This window comes from Camelina sativa, chromosome 16, assembly GCF_030686135.1.
Source record: "Camelina sativa cultivar CO46 ecotype springtype chromosome 16, ASM3068613v1".
Lineage (NCBI taxonomy): Eukaryota > Viridiplantae > Streptophyta > Magnoliopsida > Brassicales > Brassicaceae > Camelina > Camelina sativa.
The window spans coordinates 24,587,734-24,615,527 of record NC_141895.1 but is presented as its reverse complement, the minus strand read 5'-3'; the positions used below and the strand labels follow the sequence as shown (position 1 = coordinate 24,615,527).

The 27,794-nt window shown below is 37.6% G+C and overlaps 5 protein-coding genes and 2 pseudogenes across 12 annotated transcripts; 4 read left to right on the top strand and 3 right to left on the bottom strand.

The window, feature by feature from the left end:
- Nucleotides 1-130: 130 nt before the first annotated feature.
- LOC104753908 (serine/threonine-protein kinase ATR-like) lies at nucleotides 131-10,950 on the bottom strand. 2 transcript variants are annotated; one of them, XM_087492342.1, is made up of 16 exons: nucleotides 10,689-10,950; nucleotides 10,294-10,438; nucleotides 10,058-10,170; nucleotides 9,482-9,813; nucleotides 9,222-9,398; nucleotides 8,846-8,990; nucleotides 8,159-8,713; nucleotides 8,004-8,079; nucleotides 7,583-7,886; nucleotides 6,216-7,460; nucleotides 2,622-5,994; nucleotides 1,968-2,537; nucleotides 1,159-1,779; nucleotides 871-1,065; nucleotides 545-764; nucleotides 131-357 (listed from the first exon to the last, which is right to left on the bottom strand). In XM_087492342.1, the coding sequence occupies exons 4-15, from the start codon at nucleotides 9,490-9,492 to the stop codon at nucleotides 615-617; spliced, it is 7,422 nt and encodes a 2,473-aa protein (XP_087348468.1). In that variant the 5' UTR covers nucleotides 9,493-9,813; nucleotides 10,058-10,170; nucleotides 10,294-10,438; nucleotides 10,689-10,950; the 3' UTR covers nucleotides 131-357; nucleotides 545-614. The 2 variants fall into 2 exon arrangements, with proteins under 2 accessions (XP_087348468.1, XP_087348467.1); XM_087492341.1 differs by having other exon boundaries at nucleotides 9,222-9,346; nucleotides 10,689-10,946.
- Nucleotides 10,951-12,978: 2,028 nt separating this feature from the next.
- LOC147925914 (receptor-like serine/threonine-protein kinase At1g78530) lies at nucleotides 12,979-18,759 on the top strand (annotated as a pseudogene). Its single transcript, XR_015584934.1, has 6 exons — nucleotides 12,979-13,107; nucleotides 17,172-17,337; nucleotides 17,440-17,784; nucleotides 17,878-18,134; nucleotides 18,252-18,385; nucleotides 18,474-18,759. The product of XR_015584934.1 is annotated as a receptor-like serine/threonine-protein kinase At1g78530 (transcript).
- On the bottom strand, nucleotides 13,273-16,441 carry LOC104704140 (uncharacterized). The gene is made up of 6 exons (XM_087492340.1): nucleotides 16,379-16,441; nucleotides 16,090-16,146; nucleotides 13,920-15,992; nucleotides 13,801-13,839; nucleotides 13,413-13,712; nucleotides 13,273-13,316 (listed from the first exon to the last, which is right to left on the bottom strand). Exons 2-3 carry the CDS (start codon nucleotides 16,119-16,121, stop codon nucleotides 14,063-14,065), a joined length of 1,962 nt encoding a protein of 653 aa, XP_087348466.1. The 5' UTR covers nucleotides 16,122-16,146; nucleotides 16,379-16,441; the 3' UTR covers nucleotides 13,273-13,316; nucleotides 13,413-13,712; nucleotides 13,801-13,839; nucleotides 13,920-14,062.
- Nucleotides 17,205-17,663, top strand: LOC147925915 (receptor-like serine/threonine-protein kinase At1g78530 pseudogene; annotated as a pseudogene).
- Nucleotides 18,760-19,555: 796 nt separating the features above from the next.
- Nucleotides 19,556-20,548, top strand: LOC104702635 (glucan endo-1,3-beta-glucosidase-like). Its single transcript, XM_010418528.3, has 4 exons — nucleotides 19,556-19,730; nucleotides 19,894-19,922; nucleotides 20,011-20,248; nucleotides 20,345-20,548. The coding sequence occupies exons 1-4, from the start codon at nucleotides 19,676-19,678 to the stop codon at nucleotides 20,374-20,376; spliced, it is 354 nt and encodes a 117-aa protein (XP_010416830.1). The 5' UTR covers nucleotides 19,556-19,675; the 3' UTR covers nucleotides 20,377-20,548.
- Nucleotides 20,549-20,877: 329 nt separating this feature from the next.
- Nucleotides 20,878-23,235, top strand: LOC104751747 (solanesyl diphosphate synthase 1, chloroplastic). Of its 6 annotated transcripts, none has more exons than XM_087492334.1 (7): nucleotides 20,879-21,148; nucleotides 21,239-21,429; nucleotides 21,658-21,782; nucleotides 21,872-21,999; nucleotides 22,104-22,207; nucleotides 22,294-22,421; nucleotides 22,508-23,235. In XM_087492334.1, the coding sequence occupies exons 2-7, from the start codon at nucleotides 21,240-21,242 to the stop codon at nucleotides 23,054-23,056; spliced, it is 1,224 nt and encodes a 407-aa protein (XP_087348460.1). In that variant the 5' UTR covers nucleotides 20,879-21,148; nucleotide 21,239; the 3' UTR covers nucleotides 23,057-23,235. The 6 variants fall into 6 exon arrangements, with proteins under 6 accessions (XP_087348463.1, XP_087348460.1, XP_087348461.1 ...); XM_087492338.1 differs by having other exon boundaries at nucleotides 20,884-21,148; nucleotides 22,086-22,207; XM_087492336.1 differs by having other exon boundaries at nucleotides 20,887-21,148; nucleotides 21,885-21,999.
- LOC104751748 (seco-amyrin synthase) lies at nucleotides 23,068-27,237 on the bottom strand. Its single transcript, XM_010473768.3, has 14 exons — nucleotides 26,998-27,237; nucleotides 26,541-26,726; nucleotides 26,343-26,432; nucleotides 25,982-26,188; nucleotides 25,791-25,875; nucleotides 25,464-25,630; nucleotides 25,189-25,380; nucleotides 24,966-25,079; nucleotides 24,606-24,860; nucleotides 24,415-24,513; nucleotides 24,285-24,341; nucleotides 24,161-24,207; nucleotides 23,564-24,050; nucleotides 23,068-23,484 (listed from the first exon to the last, which is right to left on the bottom strand). The coding sequence occupies exons 1-14, from the start codon at nucleotides 27,199-27,201 to the stop codon at nucleotides 23,371-23,373; spliced, it is 2,304 nt and encodes a 767-aa protein (XP_010472070.1). The 5' UTR covers nucleotides 27,202-27,237; the 3' UTR covers nucleotides 23,068-23,370.
- Nucleotides 27,238-27,794: the final 557 nt, after the last annotated feature.

Genomic DNA, 27,794 nt, shown 5'->3' with positions numbered 1-27,794 from the left:
CTATTTGATATTTTACTTAAATACACACCTGTAACATGATCATGATAGCACGATCATTAAAATAGATATCACAGCTATCATTTTAATATTATATGTATTATATTTTGGTGCCATACTTTCTAATTTTAGATTTTAGAGAAAGAACAGCAATAGTTGCAGATTATGCTTTTATGCAATCTTATGTAGCCACATGTCATCAAACCTGGTTAATCAAAAAGTTTTTTTGTACAGCAAAATAAATAAAAAACACTATAATAATTAGAATTAGCCTAGCTACATGAACTCTCCGTTCGGGAAGGTGTTTCTACTCAAATACTCCTAGGATCATATACTCCTGATTTCCATGGGTCACTGCAACTGCAATTCGAGTAATATAAGTTACACTCAAAAAGATTTGTAGCCACCCATGTATTCATAGGCGGCCCATAAAGTATTAACTGAAGTCTATTGTGATCTACGATTAGGAGGCACATATTTCACTTTCAGAATACTGTTGAAATAATTTAGGGTCTCATAGGATGGTTATATCTGCATATCAACTTACTGTATTAACATAAGTGGTATTATGCAAACTGGTGTAGCGTGCAACCAACAGCGGGGTTCAGAGATTTTCATCAGAACCAGGGCATCCACCAGATGTACATCTTCCCAAGATTCTCAAGTGAGACTGCATCAGCAATCAACCGGTGAGCCTGACCTTCTACCGGTAGTGGAACACCAACAACCACGCCCTGCAACCGGGCTTCAATGCTGCTTATGGCCCGCTATAATTGCCAAATCATGTGGTTGTCTCAAGCAATTAGAAAGAAAAAGAAAAAGAAAGGGCAAAAGAACTGACACGAAAGAGAATCATTAGATGATTATGCAAACCTGAGCATGTGGGTTCTGAACTTCTACTCCGCTTGATTTGTGTGTTTTTGTCCACTCCACAAGAGGATCATGGATGAATGTCTCCAGTATGCTCATCAATGTCTCCCTATGTGTCCTCAACACTGTGAGAGTGATTTCACATACCCTCATGAAGATGCCCTCATATCCAGTGATGCCCAAACCATCGATCATGTTCTGTGGTTGGAAAATAACAGTTCATTGTTATGACAAACAAAAACAAAATACCAACAGAATACACACAAAACAATTTTGCAGTTTCTTTCTTGCCTGGGTCAATCTGAATGGCACCAACTCAGGCTTCTCCAGTTGTAAGCCTTTGTCAAATAAGCAACTGAAGTCTACATGAACACAATCACCTGAAGTAGAGTCAAAGAGGATATTTTCTCCATGACGGTCACCAAGTCCAACAATGTGCCCAACCATGGACCAAACTGCTGTGGTGTGAGCATAAGCTACACGTGACCTAAACCAAGCAGCTGGTTCAGAAAACGTCGTCAAGAACCATTTATGGAAAACCGGAGGGAACATAGGGAGGATCTTGGTCTTCAGCATTTCATACTCTTTTTTAACAGCGCATTGATCATATATTCTTTTAATTTGCGGATTTGTTTTCTGCCGGTCAAACTTTCCACAAGAAATGTATATATCTTGTAAAATATGGCGGAGTCCACGTGTATGTGGAACCCACTCCACCAGACCACAGTCTTCAGTCAGAGGAGCTACTGCAAAGGTGCGGATATATAGCTTCCTTCGCCTGCTTTCGGGATATTTGGATAGTAAGCGGTTTATCATCGCAGTAAATTCCATCATCCGAGCATCTTTCCTGAGATCATCCTTGGGCTTGCAGAGGAATGGATACTCAATACCATCATTTCCCAGCAGAATGATCTGAATACAAAATATAATCTATTGGTAAGGCATATTTTGTAGGACTGATTCTCAAAGATAAAATGATTTTATGCTATGGTATAATGCCCATACTGGGAGATATATAAAAGAAGCTAAAGCAGAACGCAGTGCAGAGAATCGTATACTATGGATGACGCTTTCAATCCGTGAAAAAAGGAAAAACATACCTTCTTTGGGCGCTGAAGGGATGAAAGTATCTCGGCTTCATCAGCTATACCAGAAATAGTTGGTAGATCTGAATCAGAAAATACACTGGCAGAGTGTCGTTCATTGTTGTTCATATCAAATGCTGGTAGGCTAATGGTAAGAGATTGTTGAACTGGCATGATGATATCCAGCGGCATCATTCTTTTCAAGGCACTGAATTCAGTCGCTATATTGATAACCTTGGATCTTGGTTGTCCTCCATGGAAGCACAGTTTAATGAAATGATCAGTCACACTAGCAAACTGAATGAACAAATTGTGGCCTCTGTCACCTTGGTTAAAACCTTTTCGTGCACCTTGTATGATTTCTGCAGCTGCTTCCCTCCTAGCAGGAACAGTAGATTTTGAAACAGCTGCCATAATCCAGAGCCCTTGCTGAGGAAATTGATGTAGAACAGAGGTGATGATATTTTTAACCATGAGTACTGTATCCCCATTCTGGTGACAAATTCTAGAAACCAACTGAGGCAACACAGTTAACCACTGATAGGTTGGTAGATCCTTTAAGCAGCCTCTCATTAAACTCATTATCTGCGAAAATAATAAAACATATTATATATGCAATAAGAAGTATTAAATAGTGAACAGCCATGAGAAAGAGTCCACAATCACCACCTTCATATGAGTACTTTTCAATTCTTTATTTCCCGCTGAGCCACTTGTTTTATAGATAGTACCAAAGTCAAACCATAGTGTTAACAACCTCGGAAGTGCTTGAAAGAGATTCTTGTGCCCACTGTGAAGTGCCTTGGCATAGAAGTACATTCCCTTAAATAGGTAATCCCACCCTGCTTTCTCAGTGCTTAAGTTCGACGAGACAGATCCCTTTTTACTGCCTGCAGAGCTCAATAAAGAGCTCTCTTGGTGACACTTTCTTGCATCAACATATAGTTCATCATAATACTTAGCCAAATGGAAATATCCCTTCTCCCAGGGCAGCAAGTCCTTGACTTGGGTGTAAAGATTTAAAACATCTTTCTTTTGTTTCTGCCCACTGTGATGGATCCATTTGGAATACAAAAGAAGAGTCTTTGCAACATCTTTTTTTTCTTTGAAAGATTGTGTGTTACGAACTGTAGGCTCTTGATTCGGGGGAGCCATCAGTAAGCTTTTGATAGAAGAAATTACAGTCGAGTCAACAACTCCCTCATGCATATTCAGGAGAGACTGTTGTAGCTCTATAATGGCACTGTCAGAACGCCTAGTGATCCAAAGAAGTTTCGCCTTTTCCATGTGAACATTAGGTGCACCAGAAGCCTGAGCTTCCAAAATTGCCCTGTGAGCTGTCTCATAGTGTCCAGCTAAACGGCAAAGCTTTGCATATTGAAGCCAACAGTTCCCAACTTGAGCACCAAGCCCACAGGCACCAAAGACGAGTCTTCGGAAAGCTAAGAGAGGTTCCCTTGTCCACAACGATGATTGAGTAAACCTGAGTCGGTTCTCCCAGTTATCTACTACTTTCGAAAACACCGGATCACTTGTACAAAATGATTTTTCCAGATATGAATCCCCATTAAGAACCGCCTGGAAGTCCTCTAGCTCCCTTAGCAAGTGCAGTTTGACAACAAAAGGATATGCTCGTGTATAGGAGTCCATGCCTGCAGCAGCTAGAGGAGCAATGAGAGCTTGTTTGGAAATTGCTATTCTCTCAGCTACAGAGTATTGATCTTTCTTCATCATTGCTTGGAGAATCTTTGCTACATCTCTGTCGAAGGAGGCATTACTTTCTGAGCTACTGAATAGTAAACCTTCTGCATCAGCTCCACCAAGATACTCATCCATCAATTCCCACTTTCCAAGTCTCCATGCAGCTTGTACACCTTGTGTGCACCACGTTTTCTTGTACTCAGGTACTCTGGAAATTAGTCCGTCAACATGAGTGACCATTGTCTGATGGTGGCACATGTTAAGCAAGCAATTAAGAACATCAGAATGTCTTTGAACTGATGTTGGTTCCATCTGAAGGGCTTGTTCACATGCAGTGAAAACTTCTGCCCAATTACCAGATTTCTTATTTATCAACAATTGGTCTTGCAAACTTAACGATTTGCTTAAACTTGCAAAGCCCGAAAGACCATCAGGCTCGTCAAGGCAGCTGTATATTCCCATCAGAGAAGAGACATCAGCATTTTCAAAGATGCCTGTCTTCTCTGCTGCGGGATTTAAGGAGCCTGACTTTCCACGTACATGGGATTCGAGGTACATCAATGACCTGGCATAAGCTTGGCACCTGAAAGAAGCCCTAGCAAGGGTCACCTTGGGAATAGCAAGCAAAAGCTCCAACACATATTTACATTGTACAAGAAGATGATCTTGTTCTGTTGTTAAGGTTGAAACCTGGTCTTTCAATTTGGGTGCTACTTGCCTACCACCTGATAACTGCATAGACGATGAGAGTGCTACTCCCTGTTTCACGTCGTCAACCCATTGCCCAAGGTTATCAAGAAGCGTGAAAACAGCTTGAACACAAACTTCACTCTGACCAACACCAAAGCTGTTTATTGTCACTCCACTATTTTCTGATGCAGCAGCATCAAGAACAGAAAGGATCTCTTCTGAAATGCTAAGCCGTGCTGCCTCAGTCCCATGGCAAACAACATTCAGAACTAAGTATGGTAAGAGATACGTAGCTGTCTGCATATCGTGACGCACTATGCCACGGCAAGCAGCAAATATGCTTACACGGGATCCAGTTGCATGTGCTGTCAATTTCCTTATCCAGTAGGATAGCCACCTTCTGAATGACATAGAAGGCTGATAAATTGGTCCAGCTGATCCAGGGTCAGACACATTTGGAAGCTGAAACCTTGAAGTCAAGCAGGGAGCTATTAGTTCTTTAACATAGTTTGAGAAGCGATCCCATAGTTTTTCCCCCCTATCCTTCACTTCACTGTTACTTCCACATCTTCTAGAACCAGATACATTGACTTGTACACACTCCTGGGGGGTAAACAGAACAACATTCCCAGCTAATGATGGCTCACAACCAGCAATCTTTAGTAATTCCTGTATGGCAAGAGCAGCTGAGTCTTGTATGATTGTATCCTGTGCAGCTCTAAAAGCTCTTGCCAAGTGTTTATCAATGAGCTCAAAGATAAGATCATCATCTGAGCATTGGATTTTAAAACGACTGCATGAAGCAACTCTCACTTTGGCAGGGTCAATAGCACCTATTGCTCCAAGACAATCTGCACAGACTAACTTAAACCTCTGACCCACTGTAGTTCGAGATTCTTCTGCACATCCCTGTAGCAAAGATGTGATTAAGGAATTCACGATTTCCATGTCTGAGACAAGTTCACCAGCAATTAGTGCAGCAACATCTTCATTTCTGTGATACAGCAATTTGCTTAGCTCACATGCCACCATGTATCTAACATTCAGGTTCTCATGTTTCATACCATTTACAATATCCCGGAACTGATCTTTCAGGCTCATTAATCCACGTGCTTCTTGTATAGCATTGTTCAATTCTCCTAAAGACGGTATGCTAGGTAAGAGGGGAAACTCACAAATGCGCTGCTTTAGTATATCTCTATTCTTCAAAACAAGTTCTTCAAGAATATTTACCACTTCCTCCAAATGAACATGAGGACCTTCCTTCTCTTTCTCCAAGAAGGGGATGAGTGCCGCAAATACCTGAGAAATCACATAATTTATGCTAGATGGCGATACAGCAACCAACTTTCTTGCAAAAAAATGCAAGACCAAGAGACCCTCGCTCTGAAGTGCATCTTTGTCAATGGCATGCATAAGGAGAACCATAAGCTTAGGCACATATGTGCTGAGATAATGGCCCATCATCTCAATGAGCAGCTTAATACGCTTCAGCGCTTGTTTCTGAAGAAAAATATCATCTGCATGGAGCATTTTTCTGTCAATACTGTTAAGGAGTCCAACAAAATGATTTTGTAAGAATCCAGGAAGATCTTCGGTATTTGTTAAAACTTTTGAGATCTTCTTTATTGCCTCAGGCAGTCTCTGTAGCCTGCAAAACAAAGTACTAAAATCAAACGTCATAAAAAGTAAACAACAAACAAACATCAGGACGTTCAGTTATTTGTTTAAAATGATGAATGCATTTTCCTCTGGCGACTAAGAAAAACAACCTCTAGCCATTTCTGTTGACATGTAAATTTAAGAAACTTTCATGCTACTTCCAACTAGCAATTTCTGCTCAAAAGTACGAAGCTACGCGAGTATATATACCGTCTATCTGTCTCAGGTATATCAGCAATGTCCACAAAGCATACAAGCTCATCTAAGAGTGCAGGCAACGCAGCAGCAAAAATTTCTTGGTTGTCAGAACCAATCCGTGAGTGATACAATTGCAAAACTGAGAGCAGATTCTTGTCCTCTTTTTGATTCAGAGCAAATGCAAGAACTCTGGGTAACCAAATAACTATTAGCGGTACCACATCTGTGTGTAATAACCTTGCCAGTTCGTTCAAGGTATTGGCTGCTTCAGCATTTTCCTGCCAGTATACCAAGAGCTTAGGAAGAACAACAGGGACCATTTTCCTCACAAGTTCTTCAGTTTCAACACCTAAAACAGCCTCTGCGAATTCTCTTACTACATTTGAACGGCTGGTCAGCCTGGCAGATAGATTATCAAACAACTCATTTTGAATATGAGCAACTCTGGAAAGTAGGGTCGCAAATCCCCCTTTCACAAGGATGTAGGATGACCGATTTATTAACCTTGAAGCATTTATTCGGATGATCAAGTTTGGATGATCAAGCTGATCAATCAGCAGGAAAAGGCAAAACAAGAAAAGCTCACTGGTAACATCAACAGCTACCATAACTTCAGCTGTCGTTTCCAGTAGAGTCTGGATGACAAGAAGATCCTTCGCTGTTGCTAGAGAATGTTCAATCAAACTAAAAAACTTTTGTTCGCAACTTTGTTCCATAGCATCTTCACCATGAAACAAACAGCCCAAAATAGGATGCTGTACAAAGATACCAATCTGAGCACAGAATGCTTCCCTTACATCTGTATTAACATGAAGTAACAGATATTCAAGGCATTCTATCCATTGAGACCTTGTTCTGACCAGAACATCTGGGGGTGTGTGGCCAAGAATTCTCCTTATTACTTCTACGCAGGCTAGCTGAGTCTCTTCAGAAGACTCGTCATTGAGAAGATTAAAATATAATTGAAGGTTAAAGTAATCACGATGATGGTCCATTTCCAATTTCACCATCTCTGGAGGCTCTATGATTATGAAATGCTTCTCATCTTTACTTTCGATAAATTTATCACACTTTGAACATTGGAACCCTTGAAGTAGACAATTCAGAGTCTCATCTTTCTTCAAATCTTCATGTAGGAATAAATGGCATGCAGTTTTCTCTGAGCGGGTTGTACTTGACCCATAAAGACAAGATAAGAAGCCAAGGGACTGAGGAATGACCTTCTTAACCATCAATTGTTTTTCTTTCAACAAATCCCTATGAATAAAAGACAAAGGAACAGTTAAGCTATGTCATTAAGAGTATCTTGAAAAGGACTAGTAAGCAAAAACAGCCATATGAACTTCGTTTATTATGTCGTTTTTATCTCATCTACTTACTCCAGTCTTGGGAATATATGAAGAAGGGTATCAAGACCAGAGAAAAGAACTTTGAGGGGCATAGAGATAACAGCAACAGCTCGCACTTGTTCAAAATCATCAGAAAGAGCCCGATTGAAAATATCAAAACCACTCCCATCTTGTAAACCAAGCTTTGTCCATATTCCCACAGATAAACACTTAGACTTTACTAGAGAGCTAGGCTTCTTAAACAGCATGCAGTGCGTCCAAGGAAGCTTCAGCAGGAATTGTATGGCAACCAGATCATTCCCTTTACTTGTATATTCATACCGTGAATCCAAATCTGATTAAAGGGGAACACATTAACAGATGATAAATCCCAAACGGGTATAGAGCAAAAGGTCAACACATTATTTAGCATGGAAAAACATGTCAAGACTTCATGGAAAAGGAGACTTACCAGGCACGAGCAGCACATTGTGAATTCCTTCCAAGTAAATAGAAATGTCGAACATTATAGGATTTTCTTTCTCAACCTACATACATACCGTTTAAAATAAAATCAGGAATCGAAAATGCTAGTAAAAGAATCGGGACTGGGGTGTTTCTGGTTACCTGCTCAGCTATCCAGGGAATCCAGGCATACATCTGGTGAAACAAGCGATGAGTCATGTCAGTCCAGGGAGAGAAACAAAATGCATTGCTGAGCATGGTAAGTGCCACAATTGAAATTTCAGTCTGTAACAGACTAGGTCCAGCAGGTGGAGGCTTTAAAGATTCTACAGTTGAAATAAGCATCTCACGCAGACTAACAGCATCTTTTCCATCAGTCTCACTGGAAAATTCAGGATCCAAGTAAACCCCTCGTTGAATATCATCACCAACCTTTTGGCGCTTCCTTTTGTAAGCACGTCCATCCTTAATATGCCTTTTTTTTCCAACGTTAATTTCTAGGACAGGTGTATCACTTGCTGTTGATGTATGACTACCACATTTGGTTGTCTTACGTCGAACACAACCAGGTCCAAGAACTACAAGAACTGCTTTAAAACATTCTATCAATTGATAACAAGGTTTTGAAAGATGAAGCAACTCTGGAAGGCAATGTAGCTTCCATATACGAGGAGGACAAGATTTCACAATCCGTGCATATGCTCCGCACAGGGAAGCCTACATACATAAATATCCCACGTGATTTCCCATAAAGTTGTTGAAAGAGTACCAGTGAAAATAAAATAAAAAATTGATCAGAAATTCATTGGAGTGGAACATGTGTATAAGAAGAAACAGATCCAAATATACCTTAAGCTCCTCACTGTTTGTTCTCTGTAAAGCATGAGGGAAGACCAACACTAAACTTTCTGCAGTTAGTTTGATAGCGACATCAGAACAGCTGGAATATAATGCCGTAAGGAAACGCCCAATAGTAGCATCGTAAATCGCATTTCTGTTACACAAACCCAGAATTAAAGTTCAAAGTGAAGGTAGATCTATATTCTGAAACTTCATCGGAGAAGATTAACTGAACCAGTGGGGAAAAGAGCAATCTAACAAATATATTTTTTCCACACTCAAATGTGAGGAAGGTAAACAGAAACTTAAATTCACAATCTGACAATCATGTTGACAATCATGTCAAAATAAAACAAAAGAGATGTTTTGATATGTGGGAACACACCTGTACACAGGAAGTCCTTCTTCATCTGCACTTAAAAGGAGGATGATTGACTGTATCAAGCCCACATGAGGGAGGATGTTGAAAGTAAGGATTGATCCGACAAGAGAAGCAACTTCAAAGCATGCCTTCCATATAAAATCAGATATCAGATTAATGTCCCAAAAATCATCACATCCCCTATAAAAATTAAATGCACCAGTGACACTATCAATCGATCTGATAAACCAAATCACCAAGCTTATGAACAAATAGTTACTCACCATCTGCACATCTGCACCACCACCGCATAGTAGAGAACAAGCAGCTTTGACAAATGATGTATGGATGAGACCGTGGACGTAGAGTGTCCCCTCAGTTAGGCATTTACAGATGAGCTTAAGGATACAAGTAGCAAAAGGTTGCCATCGTTCGGCTCCCAATAAGTTCAACACAAGGCCATCCCCATCTCTGGGCTTATTAGCATCTGGCAGATCACAGAGATGACAAGTATCACCCCAAATTCCAGAAAAGGACATACAGAAACACCTAAATGGGATGTGAGATTCACAGATTTCTGGTTCATTTGAGTGACGTGATGCAATAGGTTGCATATCTGGACACAGAAAAGGAACGTTAGTTCAGTATAAGTTAAAGAACTTTGGAGCCATAGTACGTATTATTAACATTCACGGAGTCGGATTTACAAGCAACAAACTCCAATTATATAGTGGGTCCTTCTAACATGATTTGCATCGAACAAAACGATACTTGTGGGGTACATAAAGTTCTTATCAGTTGGATAACGACGCCGAATCATTATGATAAGCAAGGAAGAAAGTCCTAAATCTTAGTATCACCTTCAATGGCCTGCAAAGAGTCATGGAAGAACATCCGGTACGCCTTCCTTGAGTTGGAACGCAGCAACATTAAGAGAGAGCCAACAGTTTCAAGTAGTAATCCATGCGCAGGACTGCAAATGATATACCAAAGAAAGCATTAGAGGAAAACTCTTGAGGAGTGACACCCAGTTCAGGAGGAGATATGACCTAGATAAGGAACTAGGCACACCCAATTTCCAAGCGAAACAACTTACACAAAGTCTGGTTCAGCAAAGAAGGGGATAATACGAGCAATCACAGGGAGAATAGCCGCTGGGCTTCCGTGATAGAAAACTCCTGGAATGTTCCTTGCTGTATGACCAACAAGCTTCAGAACAGCTGTAACTTTCCTCCCGTTACCTGTCCACGCACAAGGAACTATGAAATTGCGTTTCTAAAAAAAAGTAGCTAATTCGAGAGAAATTGGAACTCAATCGATAAACTGGAGTCCAAAATCAGTAGTGAAACAAACAGATGTAGGAGGAGCCACATGAAACCACCGTAAACATCCTAGGTTAACCCTAAACGAATTCCAGCAAAATCCAATCCAAGCTAAGAAATTATGCAAGGGAACAGAAACAAAAGAGAGAGAGAGAGAGACAGTAATTACCGAGAGAAGGAACAAGGTAGGTATTCAAAAGATTGGGCATGACTACCCGAAATCGAATCACTAGAGCATCATCTTCTTCTCCGGAAGAGTTGTTGTTAGCCGGAGTGGACGAGGATGCGGCGACCCGTTCACGGAGTTCGTGAGCCAAGCTGGAGAGATTATTGTCGTTGGCCATTTCAGATTCGCTGGAGCTACGCTCGCTCCCGTCTCCGCCTTTCCCCCTTCCCTCCCAATTTTTAAAAGGAAAAAAAAAAAAAAGTGTGCAAGGAAATTAGTCTCTTTTCACTCTTGAACTAGCATTTAATCAGCGGGACAATATTTTTAATTTAAAAATTTTAAATTTATATTGTATTATTTATTATTTTATTATTGTTTTATTAATTTAAAAAATATAAAATTTTACAGGTATTTAATAATTTTAATTTAAAATATTATTGTGGTGTTTTCAAGATTTCAATATGTGTAGTATATGTATAGTCTAGTAATACATTTATTTCCTGGTACAAATTTAAAAGTGTTTAAAAAAAACAATTCCACTTAACTCCCTATATAAGATTAATGTCAACCCGTCTCACCAAAATCAAAATAAATTTTTGCGTAAAAAAAATAATCAAAATAAATTTTTTTCTCAAGTTTAATTATGTTAATTGTTTTACCAAATTAGCATACTTATATAGTTTATAATTTTTTCATGTCGATATATATAGTTTATAATAATTAATAGAATTTTAATTTTTTTGGTAATTCCTCAAAAAATAAAAAAATAAACCAAATTATATGGGGGTTTTCAACATATTTAATGTGACATTTTATAATTGGATTTTCGGTTTAGGAAATTTATTAATGTTAATATAATTATGGATATTGTAAACTTTTGTTAAGGAAAATCTGTTATATATCATTTAAATTTGAGAGATTTTAGCATCCATAAAAATAGTTTTGGAGATTTAATGGGTTAAAACTTTAATGAGTAGAGTTGTTTTTGGAAAAATCGGAATGTATAGATGTTGTTAAAATTTTATGGCAATAAATGTAACAAATGTTGGTCAATTTAAGAATGTAGTATTTGAGTTTATCTGCAATGTTATTTATGGAATTGTTTTAGGGGTTAATGTTGTAAAAAAAAATTAAATAATTAAAACTTAAAACAGCATAAACAAAAATATACTTTCAAAAATGTTAATATAGAAATGTTAATATAGACGTTCAAATAATCACATACAACCACCTCCGTGTGTCCATAAAATTTACTAGAAAATAAAATAAAATAATACATCAGATGATTGGGTTATTGTTCTAAAGAGATGGATGCTTCGGCCTCCTCCGCATTCCTTGCAGTTTCCTACCCTTCTACTTGTGGGTCCAAATTCGTAACATTCCCATAAACTATATATTATACGAAAGAGGCAATCATTCTACTAGAGGAGCTAGTAGGACAGGTCACTGAGGTTGTCTTCGACCTTGACCAACACCATTAGTCGGGGGGGTTTTGTTCGGGTTAAAAATCAGATTTGATGTGTCCAAGCCCCTCCGGAAATCGAAAGTCATCAACCTCCCTTTATGGTCAGTCCACTATAGTCCGCTGGTACCATTATGAAAAAGTGCACAAGAGATGTTACCATTGCCAGAGGCTTACTCACGAGATGGAAGCTTGTCCTTTCCTACTTAAGATCAACTAAGATCTAGCTACATAAACGTGTTTTGGTAAGGCAAGAGAAAAAAAACCTCCACCTTTGGTTGGAGTACTACGGGAGAGGATCAAGTGGGGGTATTCCGTATTCATAAGAAGCCATTGAATGATATGTGAAGGTTTCTACCTTTTGCCAGTTCCAGCATACAGATACAGATGCTAAATCTCTCATAGAGTTAATATAATTTGAGACCGGGAACTGAATCAGACTTAATGTTATAGAGTACCAATTTGCATGGTTTTTTTTGAATATATTAGTGATGTGCTTTTAGATTGGTGAGCACAAATATTGTAAAAATCTTAGAGGGCAAAGTCGGCTCAATTAAAATTGCAATTCGCAAGGGTTTTTTTTTTTTTGTATTATTATTACTGATCATCTGCTTGATCAATTCGTTCACATGTAGTCAACGACAAAAACAAGGTAATAGCTGGTAAGGTACGTACCCTACTTTCACGAGTACTTGTACATTTTTTTCATAAAGTGTTACACATCTCATTTAATTTTTTCAACAAAAGCGGATGAATTTTTACGTTCAAAATCAGTTTCGTTTCATACGTGATAGTAATACAAATATGAATTTTATGAGGCGTGTCCAAATTGTTGGTGAGGATAACCAAAAAAGGTCCTAAACCTACTTCCTTTTTCTGTCTATCTCCGTTTTCATGTAACCAACTTTGTTGTCTTCTCTTCTTCATGTAACCAACATAGATGCAGATTTGGCCTGCGATGCAGCCTTTGAAGCTGTTGCTGAAGTTTTGGACTCTGTAGCAGACTTAGAAGCTGTGGCTGCAGACTTGGCCTTTGATGCAGACAAAGAAGCATGTGATGTAGCATTCTGACCAGTTGGAGTTGAGGGATTTTCAAAATCAACCTTACTCAGGGGCCAAGATAAATCCTTAGACAAATCCAATAGTTTACATTTGTTTCCTTGTATACCCTGTTAAACACAATCAGTAAACAAATCCAATATAATTAATTAGCATTATAGACAGGGGTAATACATTGCTAACACATTGCTAGAAATTATAAATACCATAGGGGCAATGTCTTCCATTTGGATGTTGTTGTCTACCAGTCTACACTTATCAGTTGGCCATGCGATTATATGTCCAACAGCTTCTTTCATATGAAAGATCTTTTGTGCAGGTCTCCATAGAAATGCATCTGGTTTATATGCAGCTTCAACTAACACTTTGAGATCATAAGGGCCAAGACGACAGTCATTCACTATGTCATCCGGATCAGAAGAAAGAATCCGACCCTCACCAACATTTTCATCAATGTCAGACCAATCAACAAACACACACTTAGGATGTGCTCTTTTGTTTACACTCTGCAACAATTTCATGAGCAACTAAGAATCATAAACGACACTAAGAAGAATCACTTAGCTGATATGAAAAGAAGTAAGAATATGTTACTCTTGCAGCTGAGTTTTCATCCATTTCAGCTTCTGGTCTCTGTAACATAAACAAAAATAACATCAATTTATATTACTCTAACTGGCTGATGAATAGTAGAGAACTCTTAAGTATCTAACCTGATTCTTGATTCTGCCAAGTTCACTTTCCAAGGCATTGACCTGTTTTACTAATTTTACTTGCCGTTTGCAAACGATTTTTTGCATACCTAACTGGAAGAAAGTGAGTCCAGATCTTAAAAAGAGCACATCCTAAGTGTGTGTTAAAGGTTAGTAAAAGGTTTGCAAAAAATCTTCTTCTCATTCTTGGACAAAGACCAAGGTGCTGCTGGAAGATATGTTCTCTTTCCTTTTGTGGTAGGATGCAACTCTTTTCTTAGACCAAGATGTTGAAGATCCTTACGAGCATTAAGACCATCCTTAGATTTTCCACAATGCAACAATGTGGATACAATGCTGTGAGTCACATTCTTTTCTATGTGCATTACATCCAAATTATGCCGTACTGGTAGATCCTCCCAATAAGGCAGAGTAAATAAAATGGATCTTTTCTTCCACCTTGATAACTCATCTTCATCTACTTCTACTTCCTCATCTTCATCGGATTCACTTTCATCATCATCACTGTCAAACACTGGTTCTTTATAGACAGTTCTCTTTCTCTTCATCCCAGCCTTTTTCACATTTCCGAAATCATTTTGGAAGTTTTTCAGATTCTGATGAACTTCATGACCAGTTAAAATTCTTGACTTTCTCCTATGCTCAACTTTTCCATCAAACCAAGTCTTCTTTTCCCTATATCTGTGTGTTGGAGCCAAACCTTTTCTATGACACATGTAGACATGTTTCCTGCTAAACTTCAACCACATACTATCAGTATTTTTCCCACACATAGGACATCCCATTTTACCTTTTACTTTACAACCAGCAAGATTTCCATACGCAGGAAAATCACTAATGGTCCAGAGAAGCATTGCCTTTAGAGTAAATGTACTTTTACTAAAAGCATCATACGTTAGCTCTCCATTCTTCCACAGATGATTCAAATCCTCAATAAGAGGTTCTAGGTAGACATCAATATTATTACCTGGTTGTTGTGGACCAGGAATCAATAATGTCAACATTATATTCTCCTTCTTCATACAAAGGTGAGGAGGCAAATTGTAGTTTACCAATAGCACAGGCCAGCTACTATAATTACTATTCTTCATGTTGAATGGATTAAATCCATCTGTGGACAGCCCAAGCCGTATGTTCCTTTCTTCAACTGCAAATGAAGGATACTTCTCATTCATCTGAGCCCATGTAACAGAATCTACTGGATGTCGAAGTTTTCCATCAGTGCTCTTGTTAGTGTAATGCCACCGTAAGTCCTTAGCCATGTCCTCTGATCTGAACATTCTCTTCAGCCTTGGTATAATTGGAAAATATCTTAATACTTTCTGTGGGACACCTTTCTTTACCTCATTAGTCCGCTTATTAGTCTTCCACCGTGAAGCATTACATTTGGGACATTTATCAAGCTTCTTTAACTTCTTTCTGAAGAGGCAGCAATCATTAACACATGCGTCGATCTTTTCATATCCCATATGAAAGCTCTTTAAAAATTTCTTGACATCATACAATGATGTGTGAAAGACATTACCATCTGGCAACATGCTTGGCAATGTCTGAAGCAGTTCATTGAAGCTCTTATCCGACCAGCCATTATGTGTCTTAATCCTAAACAAAGTCACAATAGCCGATAACTTGCTGTGGTTTGAACAGCTAGGGTATAGTGGGGTTTCAGCATCCCGGATCTTTGCAAGGAACTCATCCTCTTGTTGGTCCTCACCCTCTGCAATCTCACTTAAGTCGCCCACAGGTTGGTCAGCTAAGTCACCTCTAAAAGCCAACTCTTGATCAAAAAATTCAGCAGCTTTATATAACTCAAAAACTTCCTCATTCCACTGAGTTGGTTTACTTTGAAATTCATCTACTGACTTCACATCTCCATGATGATACCAATCACTATGCACCTTGTATGCCTCATCCATCCCTCTTATTACAAGATGCTCAACCACAACACTGTTTAACTGTCGTACTACATTACGACAGTCTTTACAAGGACATATTATCATTTCTATGTCACCTAAAGCCGCAGACACATCCCTTACAAATTTCCAAGCTCCACTTTTATAACCAGGATCAGCTCTTCAATGGATAATTAAAGAAAAAAATCATAACTAAAAGAACATCTTAAAGTATCCAAACCCAAAATAAAACCTAATTATGAAATATAATTCCTTACCTGCATAGATGCACCCATGCCTTGTCCAACATTATATGTTATAATATAAATTTTAACCTTTATAGATAAAATAGAGATACATATTATACAAAGCTCACATTAAGCAACAATTCAGACAATACTGCACTACTTCAGACACATACAGATGCTCTTAAACCAATATCTAACTGTGTAAAATCTCACTAATCTAATCACTATTTATACGAATCAGACTCAAAGGACAAAACATAGCAATCACCAATATTCGTGTGTAATAATAATGTTTAACTATTGGTTGAGTGATACTAACCTGTTGTGTGAGTACAGAGAAATGAGAAGCTTCAGTTCCCCAACATTTCAATCACCAACACTTGGGAAAAAAAAAAAATCGTTCAGTTTATGAAGGCGCAAATACTCAAATCCAAAAGCTATTTTTGAGTCAAATCTGTAAATAATCGAACCCTAACAAAACAGATGGATTCGAAACTCCACATTCTCAAAATCTGTAAATAATCGAACCCTAAAAAACAGATAACGAAATAAATCTAGATAAATCGAACCCTAACAAAACAGATAACTAAATCTGACCCTTATCGAAATCAAAAGCTGTTTGAAATCACAAATAATCGAAACAAATAACGAAATTAGGAGGAAGAAGAAAGACATGCCTCAAAAATGGATTCGAGCTATCAATTGCGATGGATATGGAGATTTAGGGCGAAATTGGGGCTTTTCACAAACGGCGAAATTGGGGCTTTTCACAAACGGCGATAAAACTGAAGAATTGATAAGAAATTTAGAAGAATTTGAGCACACACAGAGAATTTAGAAGAAGAAATCTTCTTAGGTTGAGCTTAGGTTGTAACGAGAGAGAGAGAGAGAGTGTGTCGAGTTTTTGGGTTTTTTTTTTATTTGGCGATTAAGTGAATAATTTCACTAAGTATTGGCGGACAAAAGTCACTTTTGTTTCCCGCTACATAATTTTCCTATCATAGCGTTAATAAGATGCTATTAAAAAGTAAGCGAAAAAAAATCTCATCTTTCATAGCAGTGACGGAAAATGAGCTATATCCGTCTGCTATCAATGTACATATTTGTTGTAGTCGAACTTGCAACTTTATGTTCAGAGAAAAACGATGGCTAATGCAAAGGAAACAACTTTTTACATAACAATCTCTGTGGTTGCTTTTGTCATTGGTAAAATCGTAATCGCTCTTCTCTACAAGAGATGGAAAAGAAAAAGCACAGTTTATGAAAACGGATTCCCAGGTAAGCAATAATCAAAGCTTTTTTTTTTGTTTTAGCTATGTGAAATTTTCACATCATGTCGTCTCGTTTTATGTTTTGATTCATGTTCTTATGATCTTGCAGTCAAAGGAGGAGGAAAAATGGTGATGTTCAAATCTCCATTACTTAACTCTGTTTCCTCCGACATGTTTATGAAGAAGACACATAAGCTAAGCAACAAAGACATTCTCGGTTCTGGAGGGTTCGGAACTGTTTACAGAGTAGTCATTGATGATTCAACTACTTTTGCTGTCAAGAGACTAAACAGAGGAACCTCTGAGAGAGACAGAGGGTTTCATAGAGAGTAAGCAATGGCTGATATAAAACACAGGAACATTGTAACTCTCCATGGCTACTTCACTTCTCCACATTATAATCTTCTCATCTATGAGCTCATGCCTAATGGAAGCTTGGATTCTTTTCTACACGGTACCCCAAAAAAAAATTAACAGAGCATTCATTTAGCACAAAAACGTGTTTTTTATCTAGTTTCTCCAACCGCAAGCTTTTTTTTATTCGCAGGAAAAAAATCAGGAGATAGAAAAGTTTTGGATTGAAATCGAGATACAAAATCGCGGTTGGAGCGGCTAGAGGGGTGTCTTACCTTCATCATGATTGCATCCCTCACATAATCCATAGAGACATCAAATCTAGTAACATACTTCTTGATCAGAACATGGAAGCTAGGGTTTCTGATTTTGGTTTAGCCACTTTAATGGAGCCGGACAAGACTCATGTTTCGACGTTTGTAGCTGGAACATTTGGATACTTAGCTCCTGGTTTGTACAACGAACACGTAGTTCGCTTTAGATACATATTCAAAATTCACATTCCACTACAATAGAGAAGGTAGATTGATTTTTGATTTTGTTTAATGTGTGTTTTAAAAAAAACAGAGTATTTCGATACGGGTAAAGCGACAATGAAAGGAGATGTTTACAGTTTCGGGGTTGTTCTTTTGGAGCTTCTAACTGGAAGAAGACCAACAGATGATGAGTTTTTTGAAGAAGGAACAAAGCTTGTTACTTGGGTATCAGTTTATCTATCTCTTGTCCTTGTTCAAGTTATTATTACTCTGCTTTGGTTTTAAAACGTCGTCTGTAATTGTTTACTATCAGGTAAAAGGAGTGGTAAGAGACCAAAGAGAAGAAGTGGTGATAGATAACCGGCTAAGAGGATCACCGGTTCAAGAGTTGAACGATGTGTTTGGTATAGCGATGATGTGTCTTGAACCGGAGCCGATCGTTAGACCGACTATGGCAGAGGTTGTCAAATTGCTCGAATACATCAAACTTTCCAAGCGTTCTTCCTTTTGATGTCTCTTGTGTCAATATTGCTTGCTCGCATCAAAGCACGTGAGTAATGTTCTGTAAGAAAACTTAATTAGTTAATTTCTTGAAATAATCAAATAATTCTTTTAACAAAAAAAAATAATCAAATAATTCAGTTCCAATATAGAGTTTGGCCGAAGAAAAAAGACTTCGAGATTCGCTTCTTTGATAACTGAACTGGAAAGCTAAAACTGTAGTTTAATATAGTGGAGTAAAAAAGTTTATTTCTCATCTTTTTTTTTGTTCATGGAATAAAGGATTATACACAAAAAGGCTTAATATCAACTATTCTTTTCATAAGATTCTCGTACAAAGTGGGCATTGGATCTAAACAATTGCCCTAATTTACAGCTCAGGTCACGTTTTGATGTCTCGTTATTTGACGGTGAGATCCCAAATGTTCTCACTACACTAAACCTTATGAAACAATTAGCTACTCTTTTTAAAAATTTTCTGTTTTGACTTAGCAAAACGAAAAAATAATACAAAAGTGGAATACAATACAAACCCTAAATGACGTCAGATTTTTTTTTTGAAACGTTTTCATTATATAATAATACAAAAAGTGAATATCATGGTGAAATACGCTTTTAGAATCCTAAACCGGCGGAAATGAATGATATTTTTCATAAGCTTTAAGCATGCGGAAAACACAACGTAAAACACTAAATCCAAAAGAGAAGTTCCAAATAACGACTGACATCAGGTTATTAAGATTGAATTTCAAACCAAAGTGTACGTTTATAAAACGACACTTTGGCTAAAACACTTACTTTTCATTTAAGCAAGTTCCTGGATTATTCACCTAAAGCCTGAAAACATTAATTAATTTGTATTACATGTCAAAAACAAGAGTTAGTTTTTTTTTTGAATAGTTTATTCTTATAAAAAGAAAAGAAAAAAAGTAATCACTGATTCCCTTGCTCATCTTTTATATATATCACCAAAGATTGTACAAGAGTTCTAAGTACTCAAACAAAATTCCAACAATGGCTAAAGCATGGATGTGCATTTCTTTCCTCATCTTCCTCTACCTCTCCTCAGGTAATCAAATTACAATTCACTAAAACCATATCCTAGTTTAATTACTTATAGAAATTTACATGAAATGCCACACAAAGTTTTAACTTAAACCTTAGATTCATCATGTTGAAGTATAATAATTTTACTTAACAGTATCATTTTGATGTTTTTTTCTTTCTCACAGAAAGAAACTTCACCAAAGTCAACGCAGAGGTAAAATGCGTAGACCAACTATCAAATTAATGCAAATCTGATTTATTTTTACTTAGTGAGTTTAATTTGTTCTAAGTTGTTGTTATAGATGAAGACTTGGTGTGTGGCTAAACCTTCTTCAGATCAAGCAACACTTCTTGATAACATAAACTTCGCGTGCTCTCATGTCGACTGTCGCGTTCTCTCGAGTGGATGTCCATGTTACTCCCCTGGTAACCTCATCAACCATGCTTCAATCGCCATGAATCTTTATTACCAAGCTAATGGAAGAAACTACTGGAACTGCAATTTCAAGAACTCTGGACTCATTGTCATAACTAATCCTAGTAAGTTTACTCTTTCTCTTCCTCTTCTTATATATAAAACAGTTTTATTTATTAAAAAAAAAGTCAGATTAAAGTTTCATTTTTTTATATATGTAGGCTATGGAAACTGCTACTATCAATACACATGAGGGGGAAGAAAAAAAAACCATTTGTTAGAAGAAAACAGAGGAGGAGCATGTTTATGGGTGTTTAATTCAAGTTTACAGAATTTGACTAATCATATGTTAAATCGAATGTTTAAATCCTGAATCATTGCTTCTGTTACAATCAAATTTGATATCATAAAAAAACAAAAACAAAGTATCCATTACTTATCAATCAAACTCAATTCAGTATGCAATATTATAAACCAAACCTAATTACATAAGTAAACATATAGTTTACAGTAAGCTTCAATAATTGAATCCTTCACCACACTTACAGCAAACAATTGGAAATATACCCAAGAAAAGTAACGTACAATATTCTTTTTTTTTTTGTTTTGGTTCTTTGGCGTCAGAAAGTAACGCATTGTAAAGAAGAAGAAAAATAATCAAAAACCATTGGATGAGTGACACGTGGTGAGATCACAGCCTCAGATTAGATAAGCGGAGACTAATTTAATCGTTTCCCTCTTCTCTCCCTTTCCCTTTGGTATTGAGCGAAAACAGAACAACAACAACACACTCGTCACTTTCGTCCTCGGAGTGATCGATGATCTCAATCTCATGTGGGCTTGTCTCGTCCACCCAAGCAAATATTATAGAATAAAAAATAAACTCCATCGGCTACAACTAAATCAACCACTTGATTTTGTATACCTTTTTTTTTATTATTATTTGTTGTAATTTTTTCATACACCCAATCTCCCGTGTTGGAGAAAAAAAGGAGTTAGCTTTTTTCTTTAATTTGCTTTTAAAGGTTGAATCTTTTTACAGACCCTTCTCTAGTTTCATAACCTCCCCTTATTAGTTAGTTCTCAAGCTTACTGAGTTTTTTTTTTTTTGTGAGAATGATGACGTCATCTCGAAACATAGATTTAGGTACGATGATGATGGCATGTGGTTGCGGCCGTCGTCAGTTTCTTCCGTTTGGCAAGACTGTTTGTAAGTTTGGTAACAGCAGCTACTATGGCGGTGTGAATCTTGTTGGGAGTTGCAAAGCCGTGCCGACAAAACCAAAGGAGATCTCTTTGCTCAATGGTATATGATTCTCTCTTGTCTTAAAAACTTTTTTGGTTCCATGTGATTGGTTGCTTTGGGTTGGATTTAGTTTGAGTTGTGTTCTTGTCCCTTATTCTGGTCTCAATTACAAATCTTGAATTGGGTTTATTGCTATGAATTGATTGTCTCGTAGGAGTGTTCTGTACATAAATATAGTTTTATTTTTGTTAAGAATCTGTGGAGTTTATGCCTCATGAGATCCTGTAGGTATTGGTCAAGCTCAAACAGTGACTTTTGATTTGAAGCCAGAACCAAAACAGCCAATTTCGTTGACAAATCTGTTTGAGGTAGTAGCTGATGATCTGCAGACTTTGAATGACAATCTTTTATCGGTTAGTATCCATCACAAGAAACTCTTTTTTTTTTGGCATTGTCTTCTTCTATTGCACTAGGGGATATAAACAGTATCGTTCTTTATTAGATTGTTGGTGCAGAAAACCCGGTTTTAATATCTGCGGCTGAGCAGATTTTTGGAGCTGGTGGTAAAAGAATGAGACCGGGTTTGGTATTCCTTGTCTCACGTGCCACAGCAGAGTTGGCTGGCCTCAAGTAAGTAATCTCTAGACTTTTTTCTTGTATTCATTTGATTCAATTGGGTATATATCCCATCCTTTGCATGAAATGATCATATTCAGATTGTGTCTTTGATGCAGGGAACTTACAACTGAACACCGGCGTTTGGGTGAGATCATTGAGATGATTCACACGGCAAGCTTGATACACGACGATGTGTTAGATGAGAGTGATATGCGTAGAGGTGAGTTTCATTCTTGGTTTATGATGATTCTATCTCTTAACTCTTGAAAATGTTTAGTTTGGTTTAAACTCTGTGTGTAATTGCAGGAAAGGAAACAGTTCACGAGCTTTTCGGTACAAGAGTAGCAGTGTTAGCTGGTGATTTCATGTTTGCTCAAGCGTCATGGTACTTAGCAAATCTTGAGAATCTTGAAGTTATTAAGCTCATCAGTCAGGTACTTAATTACTCTTTTATGAAGTTATGCTCTGAATCACATCTCACTGAATAATGCCATGCCCCAAACTTATGTTATGTTTTCAGGTGATCAAAGACTTTGCAAGCGGAGAGATAAAACAGGCGTCGAGTTTATTTGACTGTGACACTAAGCTCGACGACTACTTACTCAAGAGTTTTTACAAGACAGCATCTTTAGTGGCTGCAAGTACCAAAGGAGCTGCCATCTTCAGCAGAGTCGAGAACAATGTGACAGAGCAAATGTATGAGTTTGGGAAGAATCTCGGCCTCTCTTTCCAGGTAGTTGATGACATATTGGACTTCACTCAGTCTACAGAGCAGCTTGGGAAGCCAGCAGGGAGTGATTTGGCTAAAGGTAACTTAACCGCTCCTGTGATTTTTGCTCTGGAGAAGGAGCCAAGGCTGAGAGAGATCATTGAGTCTGAGTTTTGTGAGGTGGGTTCACTGGAAGAAGCAATTGGATTGGTGAGTGAAGGCGGGGGAATCAGGAGAGCACAAGAGTTGGCTAGGGAGAAAGCTGATGACGCGATAAAGAGTCTGCAGTGCCTGCCTCCAAGTGACTTCAGGTCAGCTCTAGAACAAATGGTGATGTATAATCTCGAAAGAATTGATTAGCTTTTCCAAAAGAAGTTAGAAAGATTGAGAGACATGCTTATTATAGACTTATAGTACAGTAAAGCACACACAAAAGATGATTTGGTTGGCTGCCATATACAGAGATTGTAACGTGGTGAAATCCTAAAATCTTGTTTCAAAAGCAATAACACATGATTTCGATTGGACTTTTTTTAAAATCAGATAAACCTCAACCTTATTTTGGAAAGATGTTTTGACTGACAAGCTGCACTTAGCAGAAAATGATGAGTGTTAGGTCATCATTACATTACAGAAGCTGTTTCATAGAATAAGCTTTGGATGTGAAGTCTTCATCAGAGGAGCAGGCGCAGGGCGTTTGTGTAGTATGCGAGTGCCCAAAGAGTGAAAATATTTCTATAGGTTGCAAAATTGACCATCACATTCATCTTGAACACTCCCATTATTTCCTGCATTTTTTTGTGGCATATACAGTTATCAAGGAATCAGATTGAAGTGTAACTTGGTAAAAAGAAATATGACAATTACCTCTTGCGGGAAATCGCCATTATCCATCTGGGAGTTGATCAACAGTTTAGCTGCGCGATGAATAGGCAAAGGGTCTCTCTCCATCTGATTACACATAATCAAAACCATCAGTGCTTGTCCTGTATTCACCACATTGCTCCTGTTTCCCTCTAGAGGCGTATATTTCTTGTTGGGGCAAGCCAGATAACTCTCACCCCAACCGCCTTCAACGTTTTGTGTCTTTAAAAGGAACTGAACCGCTCTACGAATTGGCTCACAGTTCTGGTAAGTCTTGCCTGCAGCCACTAGACCTCTTACAGCGAAAAAGGTTCCATACATGAAACAGACACCCCAGTTTCCATACCAAGAACCATCCGGCATTTGAAATCTTTCTATGTATTTGACACCATTCTTGATAGACCTTTCAATCTCTTCCCTTCTGTGCTCCGGATACTCTTTAATGAACCGAGCCAGTACCACTATCGCTGACCCCGTACATTCTACATACCTAAACAAAGCTCCATGTATTCCATAGTATAAATTAAATTAATTTTTTACAGTAGCAAAAGAAAACAAAACAAAAAGATTTTGATTGATGTGGTAAAGATATAATAGTACTCATGCTCGAGCATTGCGTCTTCCATAAACTCCACCGGACTAAGCCACTGCATTTTATTTTGAGGCATTACTATAAGAGACACTAAATATACGAAATAGTAAGATGACTTAGATAAGTAAGTACCTCTAGCCAAGATCGTCCACGAGCTGCCTCCCATACTGCTACGCCTCCATTTTCGCTCTGTTTAAGTATTATTTAACAAATCAATATCATTAGTCACTAGCCGTTGTGGAGTTTTCGTTATAATACGTACCTGATAATAAAGAAGCAAATTAACGGCATCATAGATCCTCTCTACATCCATTTTCTCGCCAATTAACTCCGATGGCATGCTTCCAAAGATAAGGCAACACTGGCCGGCCAAGTGTCATCAACCTCAAAAGTTAAATGATCGTAAAACAAGGTTACTCAATAAAGAAGTAGTAACTATTAATGGAGTCGAACCTCTAAACTCTCAGAAGTACAATCCGAAGTAGGCCAGCCTTGGTCTTGGTCCGAAAATGTCCATCCTCCTTTCCCAATATCTTTCAACATTTTCTTATGGTCACCAGGAGGATCTCTTGTAAGCTGAGATTTTTGCAAGTAACTGTACCCTTTAATCAGCGTTGATTTAATATCATCATCATCGTCATCAACATCATGAGAAGCTAAGATGGCTTGAAGTGAGAGTGCTGTATCCCACAATTGGCTACCAAAAGACTGCACCACCAAAATAACATTCTCTAAAGTCTAAATTAAACTCAACAATTTTTCGTGAGTCAGAGTTCTTAAAAACAGAGTAAATATATGAAAAATAACACTAACTTGGATTTTGAGACCATCCTCCCCAAGCCATATGTAATCGGGGATTCGAGCAAGATGTTTCTTAAAATAATCACCATCTGGGTCTTCTACCCAACAAGCAAGCATATGAAGCGGCTATCAAACAAAAATGGAAATCATTAATATAATAATACTTTATATTATTATGATTAGTACTAATAATCAATACGTAGGTGGGTATATTGATGAGGAAAATATAAATAACCTTTGGGACGCATCCACCAGTAATGTATCGACTGGCTTCATTTTGATAATGAAGGAGTTCCATTGTCTTTCGAAGAGCTTTTTCCCTGATGAGCTTGTTGAAAGGCCATCGACTCACGATGTTCTCTGACAATATATGAACACCTTTCCAAAACAACTCTTGTAAAAATGATTGTGGATAGTAGAGATCTTCCTGCATCATGCCATTTTTATTCGTATTATCATCATTATGTGAAGTCATTAATAGATCTCATATATATGTAAACTTTTTTTTACCTTTGCGCACAGATTGCGAGCTTGACTCCATAAGATTTTTTCATAAGATTGAGGATAAAGCTCTTCCCGAAGCTGTAATATGAGAGGTGTTGGTGTAGCTACAAACTTCTTACCATACAAGTATGATATGGCCATGAAAATCTCCCGGAAATAAATCCACAAAATACCTGTTTACAGTACATATATATACATATAGAGACATGCCTTGGACCGATCAATTTCGATTATGATATATAAGTAAGAACTCAAATACTCTAGCAAGCAAATGTAAAACATAACCATATAACAATTTATATATATCGTATTCGTAGAATGTGGGAGACGAACCTCCGTTGAAAGGCAAAAAAGAAGGGAGCATCCACAGCTCAGGCGGTATGGGTTTGCAACCGGACCAATCATACACTCCGAGGATCTGTGTGAAGAAAAGCACAATACAAATTACACTGTAGGTGATAAAACTGCAAGCAGTCCCTCTCTAGTACTCAAAAATAATGGAGGCAATATGTATGCATAAATACCGATAGCCAAGCTTTTCCGATCAAGGGCGTATACGTAGCACCACCTTGATCAAGGATCCACTTACGAGCCCTTGCACAACCACTACTTCCTTGGATATCATCAAGATCTGCCTCTTCTCCCAAAATCCGTAGGCATATGTAATTGATGACCGTGCAGAACATAGCACTTTGGCCTTCTACGTGTATTCCCCACCCACCATCTTCATTCTACGTACAAACCAATAATTATCATAGTTAACGTCAGAGAACTAGCGATGATCATATAGTTAAGACCAGAGAGCTAGGGGGCTGCCTTATCAATAAAAAAAATTATTAATCTATTTCTACACAGGAAATTTGTTACATAATTAAGATACGCTACCTGATGGTTATACATGTAGCGCAATAGTTCCTTGCAATGTTCCAAACTCAAGATTTTCTCCAGATGTCCAGTAACGTACAAGCATATGACCTAAAATATTTTATAATTACATTTTACACGTATATGTATGTATATTTGATGAATAGAAAACAAAAGAATAATTAATATAGTAGCTAGAGAGAGTGAAGGATAGCTCACAAAGGGAGCTTCGAAGAACAAGCAGCCAGAGTTTTCAGCAGGCCAATGTCCATCCTCAGCTTGCAACGCCGTGAAATAGAGTAGCCCTCTTCTCAGTGCCGTCTTCGCGTCTTTGTACGTTATATTTTCCGCATCTTTTATCTCCACTCTCGGAATCTTCTGCTCGAACTTCTTTTCCCTTAGAAACTATTATAATAATCCATACCAAAAATAGTAAGTTTTGAAAATGTACTATTTTGCAAACACACACCAAAAAAAAGAAAAACGAACTTAATATCTCTCTACTTCAGTATGTCATCAAAAAAAGTAAGAATTCCACCAAATTAGAGTTTTTTTTTTCTTTTTTTTTTCCTTCAGAAACGAGTTTTACATGCCACTGCAACTAACATAGCAGACTCCAAAGAGATTAAGGTTCGAATGTTCTAGTTATCACCATATATAGTTTTAAAACCTCCACCTGCATTCGCCAAAGGAGATCACCACTGATCTTGAAACGTGACCGGTTTATTAAGAAATTATGGCGAGCTTCATTGACCTCAGCGAGTTCCTCTGGACAGCATGCATCGGCATCAAACTCCCAAGTCTGCCTTCCGGTGTAGTTGTTGGTGCTGAACAAGTGAGTCTCATCTCCGTCCCTAGCTCCGATCCTCAGCCTCCACATTTTGTTCAAACCTTGTTAGCAAGTCCTCAAGAACATGATCTTTTGATCATATTATATAGCAGTAGTACTGGACCAAGTCTGAATAATGCTATATTTAAATTTTCATATGATGCGATCTTTTTAATTGTTTCGTTCTTTTCTGTTTCACATTGCGGTAATTTACTTTTAAGTTTGCTTAATTAAGAAATCGATCATGGGAGTAATTCGAAAAATGACTTTAAAAGCTGTAAATGTTTTTTTAAAGCAAAATATCGTCATTATGTGATATAGGGTGCAAATGGATGACATAAATTAATGGGTTGAATAGGTTGAATGATCATTTATCCAATTTTTTACCATTTGAGATGAATAACTTGGAAAACTTATTCAACTCATTCAACCAAAAAAGCTAGAGAAATGAACAAATTATAAAGGAAATTTGTTCAACTCTTTCATCTCATATTTAGTTGATGAATGAGTTGAATGCTATTCAACCAATTTTATTCAACTCATTCATCTTTACCCAACCATTTTCATAGTCATTATTTTAACTGGGGCACATATTGACCATGATTAATTATTAAAGTTACAATTCTAAGTTAACGTTAATTACA

Coding starts and splice junctions, on each gene's coding strand:
- LOC104702635 (XM_010418528.3), top strand. CDS start 19,676: ATGGCTAAAGCATGGATGTGCATTTCTTTCCTCATCTTCCTCTACCTC. Junction 19,731..19,893: donor CTTCCTCTACCTCTCCTCAG/GTAATCAAATTA, acceptor TCTTTCTCACAG/AAAGAAACTTCACCAAAGTC. Junction 19,923..20,010: donor TCACCAAAGTCAACGCAGAG/GTAAAATGCGTA, acceptor TTGTTGTTATAG/ATGAAGACTTGGTGTGTGGC.
- LOC104753908 (XM_087492341.1), bottom strand. CDS start 10,863: ATGGCCAACGACAATAATCTCTCCAGCTTGGCTCACGAACTCCGTGAA. Junction 8,991..9,221: donor GAAGGACTTCCTGTGTACAG/GTGTGTTCCCAC, acceptor TTTGTGTAACAG/AAATGCGATTTACGATGCTA. Junction 8,080..8,158: donor TTCCCTGGATAGCTGAGCAG/GTAACCAGAAAC, acceptor GTATGTATGTAG/GTTGAGAAAGAAAATCCTAT.
- LOC104704140 (XM_087492340.1), bottom strand. CDS start 16,121: ATGTTGGACAAGGCATGGGTGCATCTATGCAG. Junction 15,993..16,089: donor GCATGGGTGCATCTATGCAG/GTAAGGAATTAT, acceptor TATCCATTGAAG/AGCTGATCCTGGTTATAAAA.
- LOC104751748 (XM_010473768.3), bottom strand. CDS start 27,201: ATGTGGAGGCTGAGGATCGGAGCTAGGGACGGAGATGAGACTCACTTG. Junction 25,876..25,981: donor TCGGAAAAGCTTGGCTATCG/GTATTTATGCAT, acceptor TTCTTCACACAG/ATCCTCGGAGTGTATGATTG. Junction 23,485..23,563: donor ATGGCGATTTCCCGCAAGAG/GTAATTGTCATA, acceptor AAAAAAATGCAG/GAAATAATGGGAGTGTTCAA.
- LOC104751747 (XM_087492334.1), top strand. CDS start 21,240: ATGATGACGTCATCTCGAAACATAGATTTAGGTACGATGATGATGGCA. Junction 22,208..22,293: donor TGAGAGTGATATGCGTAGAG/GTGAGTTTCATT, acceptor GTGTAATTGCAG/GAAAGGAAACAGTTCACGAG. Junction 22,422..22,507: donor TTATTAAGCTCATCAGTCAG/GTACTTAATTAC, acceptor TTATGTTTTCAG/GTGATCAAAGACTTTGCAAG.